Source organism: Gadus chalcogrammus, chromosome 13 (assembly GCF_026213295.1).
Source record: "Gadus chalcogrammus isolate NIFS_2021 chromosome 13, NIFS_Gcha_1.0, whole genome shotgun sequence".
In the NCBI taxonomy this organism is placed as follows: domain Eukaryota; kingdom Metazoa; phylum Chordata; class Actinopteri; order Gadiformes; family Gadidae; genus Gadus; species Gadus chalcogrammus.
In genome coordinates, this window is record NC_079424.1 from 5410948 (window position 1) to 5426298 (window position 15351).

The window sequence follows — 15351 nt, forward strand, 5'->3', positions numbered from 1 at the left end:
ATGTGTGTGTGTGTTGTGAGTGTGTTTGCATGCCTTTATGTGTGTGTGTGTGTGTGTGTGCGTGTGTGTGAGGGTGTGTTTGCATGCCTTTATGTGTGTGTGTGTGTGTGTGTGTGTGTGCATGCGTGCCAGCTTGCGTGTGTGTGAGTGTGTATGCCTGCCTTTATGTGTGTGTGTGTCTGTCAGTGTGTATGTGTGTGCGTGTGCGTGCGTGCTTGTGAGTGTGTGCGCGCCTGAACTGCAGGTCGACTGCAGTGCAGGCAGGTGCATGGCCGTGAGCCTGGCCGCGTGCGCAGCCTAGCGCGTGCGCGTTGACGCGGTGCAGCGTGTGTCCCGGTATGGCTGGGCGTGCCCTGATGTGTCTCCCCACCCTGGCCCTGCCTCCACTCCAGGCGGTAGCCTCTGGACGCCTGGATGAGGTTCCACAGCAGGCGGATGGCAGAGGGGCTGGAGGGCTCAGCCCTGAGGACCTGCTGCTCCTGCCGCTCTGGGGGACACAATCACAATCACAATCACAATCACAATCACAATCACTTTAGTACAATCTTATTGTACAAGTACACAGGAGAACAATTATTATGCTTGGTGCCTCAACACACATAGCAGCAAGAATACAATATAGTGAGATTGAGAGCAATCAACATCAGCGCCATTCAAACTAGTTTCTAAATAAAACGTACCGGAATCGTATAACTTAAATGTGCAAATATTGGAAGGAGGGAGGGGAGGGAGGGACCGCCAGTGGAAGGGAGAAAACGTGGGGGGGGGAGGGAGGGAGGGAAAAGGGGTACAATGTTTGAGGCAATTTTGTGCATTCTTCTGTGAATTTGCAATAAAAACAATTGTTCAAGTAAAATGTGCAAATATTTCCATATCATCTCCTATACATTCCTTGTGTATACGGGCCACAGTCGTTACTTTGCTCAGTTAAGTGCTCAAATGCTGGCAGATGTGTTTGCATCGATGTTGAAAGGGTAACATTACAGGCTGCTTGATGAGCCAGAGTTCCCCCTGGTTGTCTCTCCCGCCCACACACGATAGGCCTCAGGCTCCGGTCTGACAACACGTCTGGGAGCACACATTGCATTTCCTCAACCCCCAAATCACCAGCCACCCAGAAACCAGAGGCGGCTTCCTCCCAGTGTCCGTGCAGAAGCCTCCAGCAGTAAAAGCTTAGATACCTCCTCGAAGGGGGGGGTAGGAGCTCAGTTACCTCCTCGAAGGAGGGGTAGAAGCTGAGATACCTTGTTAAAGAGGGGCACTCCCACCTTCAGATGCCTACAGCAGTAGAAGCTTAGATACCTCCTCAAAGGGGGGTAGAAGACTGATGCTTCCTCAAAGGGGGGTACGACCATCCTCAGATGAGACACGCCCTTGCATATGTCGTTTATTAATGTCCTTTCTGTCACAAAGGTATTTCATCTCTACTTTGGGAAAGCGTTTCCTAAAGCATGGCCACCTCTAGCCCTCTCGTGTGCATGTGTCTCATGTGCATCATGATGAGGTCCAAACATCAAGCAGAAGATGTATACAGCGCCTGTAAACACACCGACTCCAGCACGGGGGACAGGGACTGTAGCTGCTGGCGCCCACCTCAGTCGCTTCCCAGTGACTCAGAGACACCTCTAACTAAACCTCTGAAGTTAAAAAGCCTCCCATTGGCATTAGTCACAAAGGAAAGGTCTGCGTTTGTGATGAGCGTGTGTCTGTCTGCCCTAATGAGTGTGTGCGCGGGTGTGGTCGGAATGTTTCCTAAACAGAGCTGAAACAGTAACATGTAGGGTCTGTGCCTCTTCCCCTACTCCTGACAACCTGCCCAGGCCCTCACCCGCTACTGACAGCTGGCCGCTCCAAGCTCTGCTCAAAGACCAGCTTTAACACGTATTGTTCGATAAAAGGATGGAGGATTTGTATTTTCTTGTAATTTCCCTCCATACAACGTGTGTGTGTGTTTGTGTGTGCTTGTGTGGGTGTGTTTGTGTGTGTGTGTGCATGCGTTTGTGTGTGTCTGGGTGTGTGTGTGGGTGTGTCTGTGTGCATGCATGTGTGGCTGTGTGTGTGTGTGTGTGTGTGTGTGTGCGTGCGTTCGTGTGTTTGGGTGTGTGTGTGTGCGTGCAGGTGTGTGTGTGGGTGTGGCTGTGTGTGCGTGCGTGCTGGTGTGTGTGTGCAGTTATGGCAGGCGGCAGCAGAGTAATTGGCCACCTGGAGGGTTGAAGAATCACTGAATCCGTGAGGGCTTAAAGTAAAGGAAGAAAATGATTAGTTATTAGCTGAATCAACACAGATGCTTTGGTTCTGCGGTTCCCGGTAGGGGCCTTCACGGCACCGCAGTCCTACAGCTCAGAGACGGCTGGAAGGGCGGCTCCTAGCCTCTTCAAAAGGAACAACCGTCTGCTCTATTAAAGGCTCATGATGCGGTTCAGGGAGAGCGGGTTCATTACCAGGTAGTACTGGAGGGGGGATATCATCAGCAGCACGTCAGCCCGGTCATGACTCAGAGCACACAGTGGAACCATCATAATATTCACTCCAGTGTAGACCCTCAGTTAAATGGTGGGCGCTTGATGTGACTGAACTATTACCTCTCCTTCTTTTGAAGATATCAGAGAAAGGTAAACAAGGTAGTTCCTTTGAAGAGCTTTTTTGTCATCATCATCATCATTATTATCTTCGGAAAAAAACCCACATCTCCCAGAACCAGTACCAATACCAGTTCAGCACCATAACCAGTTCAGTACCAGTGCCAGTTCATTACCAGTACCAGTACCAGTGCCAGTTCAGTACCAGTACCAGAACCAGTTCAATACCAGTAGCAGTTCAGCACCAGTAGCAGTTCAGTACCAGTTCTGCACCGTACCTATCTTGAACCTGGCGGTGGTGGCGGGGCCCTCAGTGCTGGTCTCGTAGATCGGGATCACCGTGACGATGTACTCCGTGTCGGCGGTCAGGCCGGTCAGAGAGTGGGACTCCCGGCTCCCGGCCGCCTCCACGGTGTCCACAGCACGGCCTGCATGGAGGAAGAGGAGGAGGAGGAGGAGGAGGAGGAGGAGGGACGCGCCGCAGGGAAACATCAACGGAAATGTCCAACGGGAAAACAATTATGGATAAACAAGAAAAATCTTCTTTAGATTATATTGATGCCTACAACAAAACAAGACGTCAATGGGAACCTGCACAAAATCAAAACATATGCTGCCGCAGATTTCTGCTAATTAGAGACAGCTTGCAGTGCCCCTGGTTTGGCCAGAGGGGGCGCTGTGGTTTGTTGTGAGTGTTGCGTTACCAGTGAACGGCCCCCAGACCAGCCGGTAAATCCGGGCCCCGGACACGCCCCTCCACCGCACACGCACACTGCTCTCCGACTCCGTGTCCACCACCAGCTGCTGCACAGGCTCCAGACGCACTGGCACACACACACACACACACACACACACACACACACACACACACACACACACACACACACACACACACACACACACACACACACACACACACACACACACACACACACACACACACACACACACACGCACACACAGGAAGTAATAAAAACAGTTATTCAGCTCGAAGACAAATTATCCATGTTTTTCTACGCAAGAAGAGGCCATGTTGTATAATAATGGTGAGGGTCAGAGGGCCAGCATGGTGTTGCTATAGCATGGTGTTGCTATAGCATGGTGTTGCTATAGCGTGGGGTCAACATAGCGTGGTGTCAACATAGCGTGGTGTCAACATAGCATGGCGTCGCTATAGAATGGCGTTGCTGTGGCATGGTGTCGCTGTAGAGTGGTGTCGCTAGAGCGTGGTGCTGCTATGGCGTGGTGTTGCTATAGCGCATGTTGCTATAGCGTGGCGCTGCTTTAGCCTGGTGCCATTAGGGTGTGGCACCGCCATAGCGTGGTGTAGCTCTATATCGTGGTGTTGCTATAGCGTGGTGTTGCTATAGCTTGGTGTTGCTAAAGCGCGGTGTTGCTATAGCATGGCGTTGCTTTAGCGTGGTGTCATTCGGGTGTGGCATCGCTATCGCATGGTGTTGCATGCCTCCAGTGGGGGGGTTACTCACGGGTGCGGGCGGTGAGGTTGGACGGCGGGGCGGCGTTGCGTGCAAACAGCGGGTAGAGGCTGAGGGCGTACTCTGTGTCGGGCTGCAGCCCCTCCAGGGTGGTGGAGGAGGTGTCCGCGGGCAGGGTGAGCGTCTGCAGCTGGCTGGAGGCCTGTCCTGCTCAGAGACCAGAGACACAAGAGTTAGCACCACGCTGGAGGGCCGACCTACACCTCACCAGAGATAATAGCCAAACACTGACTTATTTGGTTACTTTGACCTTGGGAGGACAATGAGGATTATTGGAGGATAATGAAAAAACGACCACACAGAAAGGTGTCCGGGACAAGATACCCTGCTCACTACCACTTCATCCTTCACGTTAGAACTGGTTGATGACCGAAAGAGACCTGGCAACTGAGACCAGAAAAATGCTGCCTAAAGCTACGCAGGGAACTAAACCTGAAGGCCAGCTTATACTACGAATCTGTGGCCATATCTCTGTATCTTCTGGCTTGGTTTGATTTGTCAGCCTGGGTTTGGGCAGCTGTAACAGTGACCAGGTGAGGACATCGCACCGCTCATCACTAAACACACATCGGGATGTTGTGACCTGTTCTCCTAACGCAGCCCCGAGCTAGAGTTCAGGGCGCTGTTCCTGCACCTCCCAGTATCCCATTTGGGGCTTTAGTGTTTGGCCCTAAATTCAACCCCTGAGGGGAGCTTTTGAACGGTGAGTCATGGCGTTGGTATCCAGACGTTCTCATAGTTCAGGCGGCCACACCCTGTCTGTCACACGCCTTGGGAGAGCTTCACCTCAGGTGTCCTGCTCCAGTTGTGAGGATCAGCGATGACAGGATGGGCTGAACATTGCAGGTAATATCGGAGGTAATATCAGGTACTAAATCACCTGATGGCAGCCAGGGCCTCAGGACATTCATTTCTTCTTTGTTTTTATTACATGCATAATTAAGCTGCCAGCGGCCGCTTAATAATGCTAGTCTATCTAGTACTCTCGATATTCCACTACAGTGTATAAGGACATGCTCGATGTTGTGTAACACTGGATTTAGTGACCAATGGATTGGGTGTAGTTAGGGACCACTGGATTGGGTGTAGTTAGGGACCACTGGATTGGGTGTAGTTAGGAACCACTGGATTGGGTATAGATAGGGACCACTGGATTGGGTTTATTTAAGAGCCACTGGATTGGGTGTAGTTATGGATCACTGGAATGGGTGTAGTTAGGGACCACTAGATTGGGTATAGATAGGGACCACTGGATTGTGTTTACTTAAAGGCACCCAGTGCAACTTTCGAGGCTTAAAAATAAACATTCAATTTCTAGTCTTTTTTACACGTAGTAAGTTTCAATAACTCCATACCATTACATACCGACATTCAAGCAGCAAAGATGAGACGTCGTTGTGTGGTGAGAACTGATAGAACATCGATAACAACAACAATGCCGCCATTTTCTTTATTTTTTGTAACCTACAATAAATAAAGCAGGCTTCGAGTCAATGGAAAAATGGCTTCTCCCCACCGGCGATTGTTGTTGTTTACGATTTTCTATCAGTTCTCACCACACAGCGACGTCTCATCTTTGCTCCTTGAATGTCGATATGTAATGGTATGGAGTTATTGAAACTTACTACGTGTAAAAAAGACTAGAAATTGAATGTTTATTTTTCATTGAATGTTTACATAAAGTGGCACTGGGTGCCTTTAAGAGCCACTGGATTGGGTGTAGTTAGGGATCACTGGAATGGGTGTAGTTAGGGACCACTAGATTGGGTATAGATAGGGACCACTGGATTGTGTTTATTTAAGAGCCACTGGATTGGGTGTAGTTAGGGACCACTGGATTGGGTGTAGTTAGGGACCACTGGATTGGGTATAGATAGGGACCACTGGATTGGGTCTAGTTCGGGACCACTGGATTGTGTTTATTTAAGAACCACTGGATTGTGTTTATTTAAGAGCCACTGGATTGGGTGTAGTTAGGGAACACTGGATTGGATGTTGTTTAGCAGAGTCAGGATGAATCCCTGAGCATTTCTCAGAGAGGATTGGCTTCTTGCCAATGTGCAGACGATGTATCAAAGGAGGGGGGGGGGGGGAATATGTGGCTCTGACCTCGCGGGCCGTAGGTCAGCCTGTAACCCTGGAAGGAGGTGGAGGGGCGCTCCCAGGCCAGAGACAGAGAGAAGAACCCAGCCTGGACCAGGCGCATACTGGACGCCCCGGGCAAGGACCCTGGGGAGACAGGAGCAGACCATGAGCAGAATGTTTTATCTCTCCATCGCGTCTGTCTGGGTCAACATACATGACATCATCCATTCGTGTACATCTGTCTACCAGGAGGCAGTTTACTGCCCGACAGGAGGCCTGAACAACGTCAGAGCGGCAGCCCTGTGCCGCGGTGTTGTTCAACTCACTGGTGCGCTGCTTGGCGGACGTGGACTCGCCCACACTGTTGGGGTACTGGGCGATCACCGTCACCAGGTAGTCCGTCCCCGACCGCAGCTCCCGGGCCGTGAAGGACCGCTGGTTCGCCAACACCGTCTCCTGCCAGAGCAAACGCAACCGTTGAGCAAGGCAGGTCAAGGAGGTTCCCGAGGAACCATCCACGAGGTGCCAAAGATAAGCATTCTTCATGCCCATCCTTCTCTGGTTTGACTCCCTCTGCCAACACCTACTCTGAGGATAATGAGGATCCACCTTTCAGACATGAGGACATGTTCATCCTTGTTTCACCTCACCTCACCTTTCATGCACCTGCATCTAGCTGTCCATCTAGATACCAGGGCTTTACCGCCAAGCTGCATTCCCAGGAACCCACCTGACGTAAGTCTGCGGTGATTGGCTGTCCCAGGCCGGACAAAGGCGTGTACTGGACCACGTAGCCACTCACGGGCCCTCCAGCCGGACTCCAGCGGAACCTCAGCGAATCAGAGGTCTGGCCCACGAACTGAACGTTGGACGGACCAGAGTAGGCCTCTGTGGAGAGAGGGGTGACGACCGGGACAACGTCAGGATGAGGATGACCACCGTTCTGTCTCTCTAGGACAACCTGAGGAGGAAGACGACCACCTGTCTGTCTCTGTAGGACAACCTGAGGAGGAAGACGACCACCTGTCTGTCTCTCTAGGACAACATGAGGAGGAAGACGACCACCTGTCTGTCTCTCTAGGACAACATGAGGAGGAAGACGATTACCTGTCGGTGAACAAAGTGCATACTGAGCTGGGTCCCTGATCCATTGCGGAGAAGCAATTAGTATCTTAAGTGACTCTGTGATGTCAGAAAACAGCTGCAGGTCATGAGCTGGCTCAGTCCCCTGTGATTTTATTCAGTTCAAGTGTTGAATGTGACTTATTCAGCGTTAAGTTCATTTCTGTGAGCCTAGCATATATTAAAGGTTAAGTCAATCAAGCTACCACTTCTTAAGGGGGCCCTCTAACGGGGGCCTCTAGCGGGGCCCTCTAGTGGGGGCCTCATCGGGTGCTATTGTGCAGATGGGCGGTGGGCCCATACCGTCGCTGGCGTACACGCCCCCGGCGCTGGAGCAGACCCGCGGGCCCACCAGGGGCAGCAGCGTGTTCAGCAGCTTGAACTCGCCCACGAAGGAGGTGAAGTCGCGCCGCGGCTCGGAGGCGATCAGCCCCAGCTCGCTCCGGTCGGCGCTCTTCACACCTGGGAGAGAGACAAGAGGGACAGCGGGCTTCAGAGAGGGAGAGTGAATGTAGAGAGGTGAGAGGGTCTGGTCAGAGCCTAACCGGAGAGAGAGTCTGCTCGGAGCCCAAACGGAGAGACTGTTCAGAGCCCAAACAGAGAGTCTGCCGGAGCCCTAACAGAGAGATTCTGGTCGGAGCCCGAACAGAGAGTCTGGTCAGAGCCCAAACAGAGAGTCTGTCAGAGCCCTAACAGAGAGATTCTGGTCGGAGCCCAAACAGAGAGTCTGGTCAAAGCCCAAACAGAGAGTCTGTCAGAGCCCTAACAGACAGATTCTGGTCAGAGCCCGAATAGAGAGAGTCTGGTAAGAGCCCAAATGGAGGTGGGTCTGGTCAGAGCCCACATGGAGGGAGTCTTGTCAGAGCCCAAAGGGCGAGGGTCGGGTCGGAGCCCAAACAGAGGGAGTCTGGTCAGAGCCCAAAGGGAGAGGGTCGGGTCGGAGCCCAAACAGAGGGAGTCTGGTCAGAGCCCAAACCGAGAGGCCTACCGACTGCGAACACGATGACCCCCTGGCTCCGCAGCCTCTGGGCGGGCTCCTGCACGCTGTCCTGGGACTTGCCGTCCGTGATCAGGATGACGATCTGAACAGGAAACAGCATGGCCCCGGACAGGAAGTGGAGGTGAGAACAGGTAATTGGACAGCATTCTGGTATACAGTCCGGAGATCTGAAGACTTGTTTTAGTCAAAGCTCTCAATCAAATGCCCACTAAATCCCTTCTGAATATCTTATATGTCGTATTCCTTTCTCGCACCAAGACACACTTCTTGTATGGGAACCTACTCACCATTCATCACATTTGGGTTAATAAAGTAGTGTAACAGTTCTGTAACAGGTAAGAGGTTGACCTCCCACCTTTGGGACGTCCCGACTGGTCGCGGGGTTGAAGAAGTTGTCCGCGACGAACTTGAGGCCGGCCCCGGTGCGAGTGTTCCCGCCCTTGTAGGTGAGGTTCTCCAGAGCCTGGAGCAGCTCCGTGCCGTTCAGGTAGGTGGTGAACGTGAACTCAACCCTGGTACACAACAACCACAAGCTGGTGACCGGAACTCCTCAACATGATGAACGTGTGGCTGGGGGGTCATTCCATCAGACCAGTAACAGGACTGAACCTTGACTTTTTCATTTACCTCGACGTGTCGCTGTACTGCACGGCCCCGAAGCGGACTCCTGATTGGCCCACATTGCTGATGAAAGGCCTGGCCACGCCCACCATCAAGCCTTTCACCTGCAGGAAGTTGAGCTTGCCGATGCTGGAGGATCCGTCGATCAGGAAGACGATGTCTGCTGCCTGAGCGTTATTACACCGGCCTGGGTCGGGTTAGGGTTAGAGTTAGTTATCACACCTGCATGGATGGTATTAGGATTAGTGTTAGGGTTAGTTATCACAGCTGCCTGGATAGGGTTAGGGGTAGTTACACAGAGACTCAGGAACACAACGCAAGATTATACAACGCTGGAAGGATTGTAATTATAATCTTACCCTGAGCCTTAGCCTGGTTTACAGATGACAGTAGGACCGCCACAGGCAGAAACCAGCCCCACATCTTTACTACCTGGCAACAGACAGACAGGTTTAGACACAGCGTGACATTTAAACCTTTAGCACTTTCATTGTGAAAATGAAAGGGTAAAAGTATTCTCCACACTCTACGCTATAATGTAATGTTTACTGTTTGGATTTAAATGAAATCACCAAAGCAAATAATGATGAATAAAAAAGAGGAATAGGTTAACATGTACCAGCAGGCTTGGTAGTTTAAACAATAATAATGAACATATTTTTGTTCATTTTCATGCAAAGCCTTTAAAATGCAGCAGGCTAGCATGTCTGGTGCCTTTCGCAACAACCCTGCAGGATCACTTCCTCCTGCCTGTGGCTCGTCTATCTAACTGATCTGATTAGTGGTAAGACTTCTCATGTAACTGCCATGGTTCTTCTGTGTCTTTCATTGTTGTAAAATGTAGAGAAACATTGGTCAGAACCACTTGTTTACTGGTTGAGTGTTCAAACATTGCTACAGCTTCTGTCATTCATCCAAGAGACATAGTGGAACATAGGTATGTTCTTGTTCAGGAACCTGGAGGGCTTACTTTCTGAGACCAAAGATAATCTTGTCCCTGGACTACAATTACACTCCACTTGTGGAGCTTCAGTTCCTCTCACAGCACCTCACGCTGAATATCCCATCTGAACTCGGACGTCTAGAGACTGGCAGGTGAGGCTAATGGGAGGCAGTATCGCCTATGGCTGGGTTTCACCTACAACTCATAACACCTTGATGTGTGAGGAGCCTCGTGAGGCCAGAGCTCTGATGGCACAGTATGCCTGTCCAGTCAGGTGGTAAATATCCTCCTCATGTGTGTACTATAAAATGATCTGTCAGTAAACTTGATATAATAAAAACCAAAACTGTGCTAATTACAAAACGTTTGAAATCAAGTAATTTATAGTCATGTTTTATTTCCAACAGAAGTTGAATCACTCTTCGGTTTGGATGCACCGTAGAGAGACAGCACACAAACTAACTAAGACCAGACCTGGCCCCTCTCACATCAATGGAGCAGAGCATCTTTGTGTGAAAGCATCTTGAGTTTTGGACGACCATTCCCACGCTACACTGAGCGTCCTCTTCAGCTTCCTGCACCCTGACCGTTTGTTCTCCCCTTCAAAGGAGATCATTTTACAAGAAGACATTGTCTATTACTTTAAAGGCAGTGTTCTACACATCAAGCCTAAAGTGTTTTTGTTGATCAAATCACTGAGATGACTCCAGGTCACTTTGGATTACATGAGGCGCGCGTCTCTGCAGATTGCAGACAGACATTGCGCCTACTATGGCATGTGGCTTTAATTCCTCTGGGAACGCCGAGATGCGTGTTGGGGAAGGCGAGCCACAAGAAAAGGACGTTGTGAATACCTTGCAGATGGCACATCACACGGCACTCCTCTGAGAACGGCTTTGATTACTAAGCGACCTCGAGAGAAGGAACCAAGGTTCCCCCAAATAGTCTTCCCATCAGGAGAAGACAGAACAGAAGAAGAAGGAAATTATTAGATTTTGTTTTTTTTCAAAGCAAGACCAACTGTGACCTAGGAAAGAGAAATCCTCTCAACATGTGAATGGATCCGAGTTGATCTCCTGAGATCGAGCTGAACTGCTTCTGTGAGTCACTTGGTACTACTCAGCATCATGCACCTGGAACAGATGTGTGAACAACAACCCTACGAACACTACAAACATTATCCTTTCATATAATGGTGTCGGGCTTCGAGGAGGAATTTCTATTTGTGGAACAGGAAATGGAGTTGAGTTGGCCCTGTCCCTTGTCTGACTTTGTCCCAAACAAACGCTTCAGAGACTTTTGAAAAGCCAACAGCCCTTGGAGATCTGTTAGTGTTTACCACACTGCTGTGACTCAGAGGAGCACAAAGCCAAAGTTCCTGCCTCTTGCAACCCCGACATGCAACCCATAAATCACACAAACCAATGACCTTGCATTCACCATGTACACGGTTGGGATTAAACTTTACCTACGGTAGGGATTAAACAATCCCTGATTTGGTGATGTTGGGTTCACCAACATCATCAAATCAATTGTGTGAAATGAAGTCCTATGGGAGTTCAGCCCATGTTGCCTCCCTCCTCTGTCCTGTGGTGCTGCTGAGGGCGGCTCCTCAAGTCCTCCAGGACCCAGAGGGACCAGTGGGGACCCTGAGTCCCCCCAGGAGCCAGAGGGGTACCAGTGGGGACCCAGTGGGGACCCTGAGTCCCCCCAGAACCCAGAGGGGGACCAGTGGGGACCCTGAGTCTGCCCAGAACCCAGGGGGGTACCAGTGGGGACTCTGAGTCCGCCCAGAACCCAGAGGGGTACCAGTGGGGACTCTGAGTCCCCCCAGGACCCAGAGAGGTACCAGTGTGGACTCGGAGTCCGCCCAAAACCCAGAGAGGTACTAGTGGGGACTCTGAGTCCGCCCAGGACCCAGAGAGGTACCAGTGTGGACTCTGAGTCCACCCAAAACCCAGAGAGGTACTAGTGGGGACTCTGAGTCCACCCAGAACCCAGAGGGGTACCAGTGGGGACCCTTAGTCCAGCCAGGACCAAAAGTGGGACCTGGAGGACGCTTAGTGAAGACCCTTACTGTGGACCCTTAGTGTTGACCCTTAGTGAAGACCCTTACTGTGGACCCTTAGTGTTGACCCTTAGTGAAGACCCTTACTGTGGACCCTTAGTGTTGACCCTTAATGAAGACCCTTACTGTGGACCCTTAGTGTGGACCCTTAGTGTTGACCCTTAGTGAAGACCCTTACTGTGGACCCTTAGTGTTGACCCTTAGTGAAGACCCTTACTGTGGACCCTTAGTGTTGACCCTTAGTGAAGACCCTTAATGTGGACCCTTAGTGTTGACCCTTAGTGAAGACCCTTACTGTGGACCCTGAGTGTTGAACCTTAGTGAAGACCCTTAGTGAGGACCCTTAGTGAAGACCCTTACTGTGGACCCTTAGTGTTGACCCTTAGTGAAGACCCTTAGTTAGGACCCTTAGAGAAGACCCTTAGTGTTGACCCTTAGTGAAGCCCCTTAGTTAGGACCCTTAGTGAAGACCCTTAGTGAGGACCCTTAGTGTTGACCCTTAGTGAAGACCCTTACTGTGGACCCTTAGTGTTGACCCTTAGTGAAGACACTTAGTGAGGACCCTTACTATTGACCCTTAATGAGGTCTCTGAGTCCACCCAGGTCCCAGTGTTAGAACCCTCTAAAGCTATGCAGACAGCATCACCATGGTGATTAAAGTCCTCTCCTCACGCTCAGACGCTGGCTGGCTCCGTAGAAGAAGAGATGATGTTGATGAGGATGATAATGATCCTCAACAGATGATTACAGCACGGAACGTGTATATTTACCAACAGATTTGAAAAAGTGAAACTCTGTGGTTCAATAGTTCGGAAGCATAACCTTTAATTAAAACATTCCTGGGGGGGCCTCCACACCTGGAAGAGTTAAAGCATACTCTCTGATGTCCCGCCCACTCTCCCTCTCACCTAGGAATCTAGCCAATCATATGGGTTCAAAGGTCAAGGATTCAAAAGGGCAACAGAACCAGTAGAATAATGAAGCAAAGAGACGGCGATCAGCGGATGAAGGAACGTTCAGGCGGCATTCAGGCAGAAGGAAAGCTAAAAGAAGCTAAGGGCTAGCGGAGATGCCATTCTCCGGGGGGGTCCTGACCCTAGCCCTGTGTGGAGGAGAGTGTGGAGTGGGAGGCTGGCTCGCTCAGCATGGCGTGTCCTGTCATGGAGAATCAGCCTCCAGCAGGCTGCTCCGGTGACACAGGGAACTGTTACAATCATTGAATCTGATGCTTTCCCTCACCGAGTCCAGTCTGAATGGATGAATTAACAAATTGATGAATAAAATAAATAGAATTAAGATGTCCATTCTTACTGGGGTTGTCTTAGTAAGATTACCTCCAAAAAAGAACGATCAGAATCCAGCCTGTCCTGATCCGAACGACCTACTGACCTCTGTGTCAGATAGAAACGGTAGGCAATTAGACAGAGACGGTAGGCCTAAGACATGTCAGATAGAAACGGTAGGCCTAAGACATGTCAGAGAGAAACGGTAGGCCTAAGGAAATGTCAGATAGAAGCGGTAGGTCTTAAGACATGTGTCAGATGGAAGCGGTAGGCCTAAGGCCTCTCAGATAGAGACGATGGGCCGAAGAAATGTGTCAGATGGATACGGTAGGCCTAAGACATGTGATAGAGAAGGTAGGCCTAAGACATGTCAGATGGAAGTGGTAGGCCTTTGACTTGTCAGATAGGGTAGGTCTAAGAGAGATGAGTCCGATAGAGACGGTAGGCCTAAGACATGTCAGATAGAAACGGTAGGCCCAAGAGATGGGTGATGTATGTAAACACCAGTAAAGACTCTGACTGGATATAATAACTGAAATCAATCATTACAATGATTTCTTGGTAATATTCCAGTTTATCATATCTGCGTGGGTTAGTTAGGGTTTGGAGAACATCGTCGTCATTAATGCGCTGCAGCGAGAAGAGATGTTTCCCATTACGCACGATACAAAACAACCCTTTTCATATCCTCCAAATGTATTTGAAGCAATATCAAACAATATCACCACGTTTGCACTAGTCTGTGAATAACGCGTCTCTCTGGATACTAAATGTGGTCGGGTTCGCCCGAGGTCACCATCTTCGTATTGCCATATGCGCACTAGAACTTCAATGCGTCGCAGAACGCACGGCCAGGAGGTGCATAACGTGAGCCGTTTTAATTCATCTGTCCAGTGTTCTGACGTGAGCCTAAAACAGGCAGTAAAACCAAGAAACGGCGTGGTGATTAATCGGATCGGTTATTAGCAGCACCCTAACTTTATCAGTATGCACCTTATGGTCTGCAAGGCAAGCCCTATAGGCCTACTGAGATTATAAAGTGGTCCGTTCACTGACATCTACAAAGTAAATGCACAATATGAAATCTGCAGCCTAGAAGTTTAGAATTGTTTGCGACTTACGTCCTTAGAATATTCCCAGTATTCCCAGTTTTGCAGCGGGCCTACCTGACGACTCCTACAATTCTCTGTGTAGCAGCTCCTCTGGACCAAATACTTGTTCACGTCCTATCCAACCGTTCCACCTGTGGCATATCCTCTCTCCCTCTTCTTCCTTTGCACCGGTATGTTCAACGTAGAAATGTAACCCGGTGATGTCCACCTGTCAGCGATGATAGGGACGGAGGAAATCCGTGAAAGTGAGTAACCCGCAGTAATGTCACCCAAATCTTCTGACAGCGTTAATTTAGCGCGTCTAAGTGCAGAACGTGTCTAGTGGTGAGGTAACATGCTGATGATGAATAGCTGAAGCCATTCTGATCCGTGAGGCTCCGTTCCTCGACTCGGCTTAACTAAGCAGCAGCGGAACCGTCCAGACTTGTTGGGATGCCTGAGGGATCATTGGCTCTCCCTCTTGCCTTTCGCTTTTTTTTTTTTTTCTCTTTTTCTTCTTCAAACCTCCCCGCGCTGCCTCCCTCCCTCCCTTCAAACCTCCGCATTTCCCTCCCTCCCTTCATATCTCCCCCTCTGCCCCAGCTTTCAAACCTCCCTCTCTGCCCCAGCCTCCAAACCTCCCTCTCTGCCCCAGCCTTCAAACCTCCCCTTCTGCCTCCAGCCATCAAACCCCCCCCCCGATTCCCTTCCATCCTGCCCTAGCCTTCAAACCTCCCCATCTCCCTCCCTCCAAACCTCCCCCTCTGCCCCAGCCTCCAAACCTCCCCCTCCTCCCATACTTTGGACCTCCCCATCTGCCTTCCTCTCCCTCTGCCTCCCTCCCCCTCTGCCTTCTCCCCTCTGCCTTCCCCCCTCTGCCTACCTGCCCCAGCCTCGCCCTCTAAAGATTTTCATAACTACACAAGATAGTTTTTTCAACTGCAGCTCCCTCATAAATCAACATTCGTGACCTCATCCAGTGTTTTTCAGCCGGGCACTGTAGCGGTACGTTAGCACACTGCTAGATAAACGCCTGCCCGTATACTATCTACTTTATGGTATA

At 50.5% G+C, this 15351-nt stretch overlaps 1 protein-coding gene across 1 annotated transcript in view; it reads right to left on the reverse strand.

The window, feature by feature from the left end:
* col7a1 (collagen, type VII, alpha 1) overlaps positions 1–14795 on the reverse strand; it is a 68585-nt gene extending 53790 nt beyond the window's left edge. Inside the window, exons 1-13 of the mRNA XM_056606457.1 lie at positions 14364–14795; positions 9263–9335; positions 8910–9090; positions 8638–8794; positions 8271–8364; positions 7586–7744; positions 6891–7048; positions 6487–6616; positions 6185–6304; positions 4067–4222; positions 3284–3403; positions 2858–3007; positions 371–487 (exon numbers count right to left, since the gene is read on the reverse strand). Coding sequence (XP_056462432.1) covers positions 371–487; positions 2858–3007; positions 3284–3403; positions 4067–4222; positions 6185–6304; positions 6487–6616; positions 6891–7048; positions 7586–7744; positions 8271–8364; positions 8638–8794; positions 8910–9090; positions 9263–9326 — 1606 coding nt within the window. The 5' untranslated portion in view covers positions 9327–9335; positions 14364–14795. The remainder of the gene's footprint in view (positions 1–370; positions 488–2857; positions 3008–3283; positions 3404–4066; positions 4223–6184; positions 6305–6486; positions 6617–6890; positions 7049–7585; positions 7745–8270; positions 8365–8637; positions 8795–8909; positions 9091–9262; positions 9336–14363) is intronic.
* Positions 14796–15351: the final 556 nt, after the last annotated feature.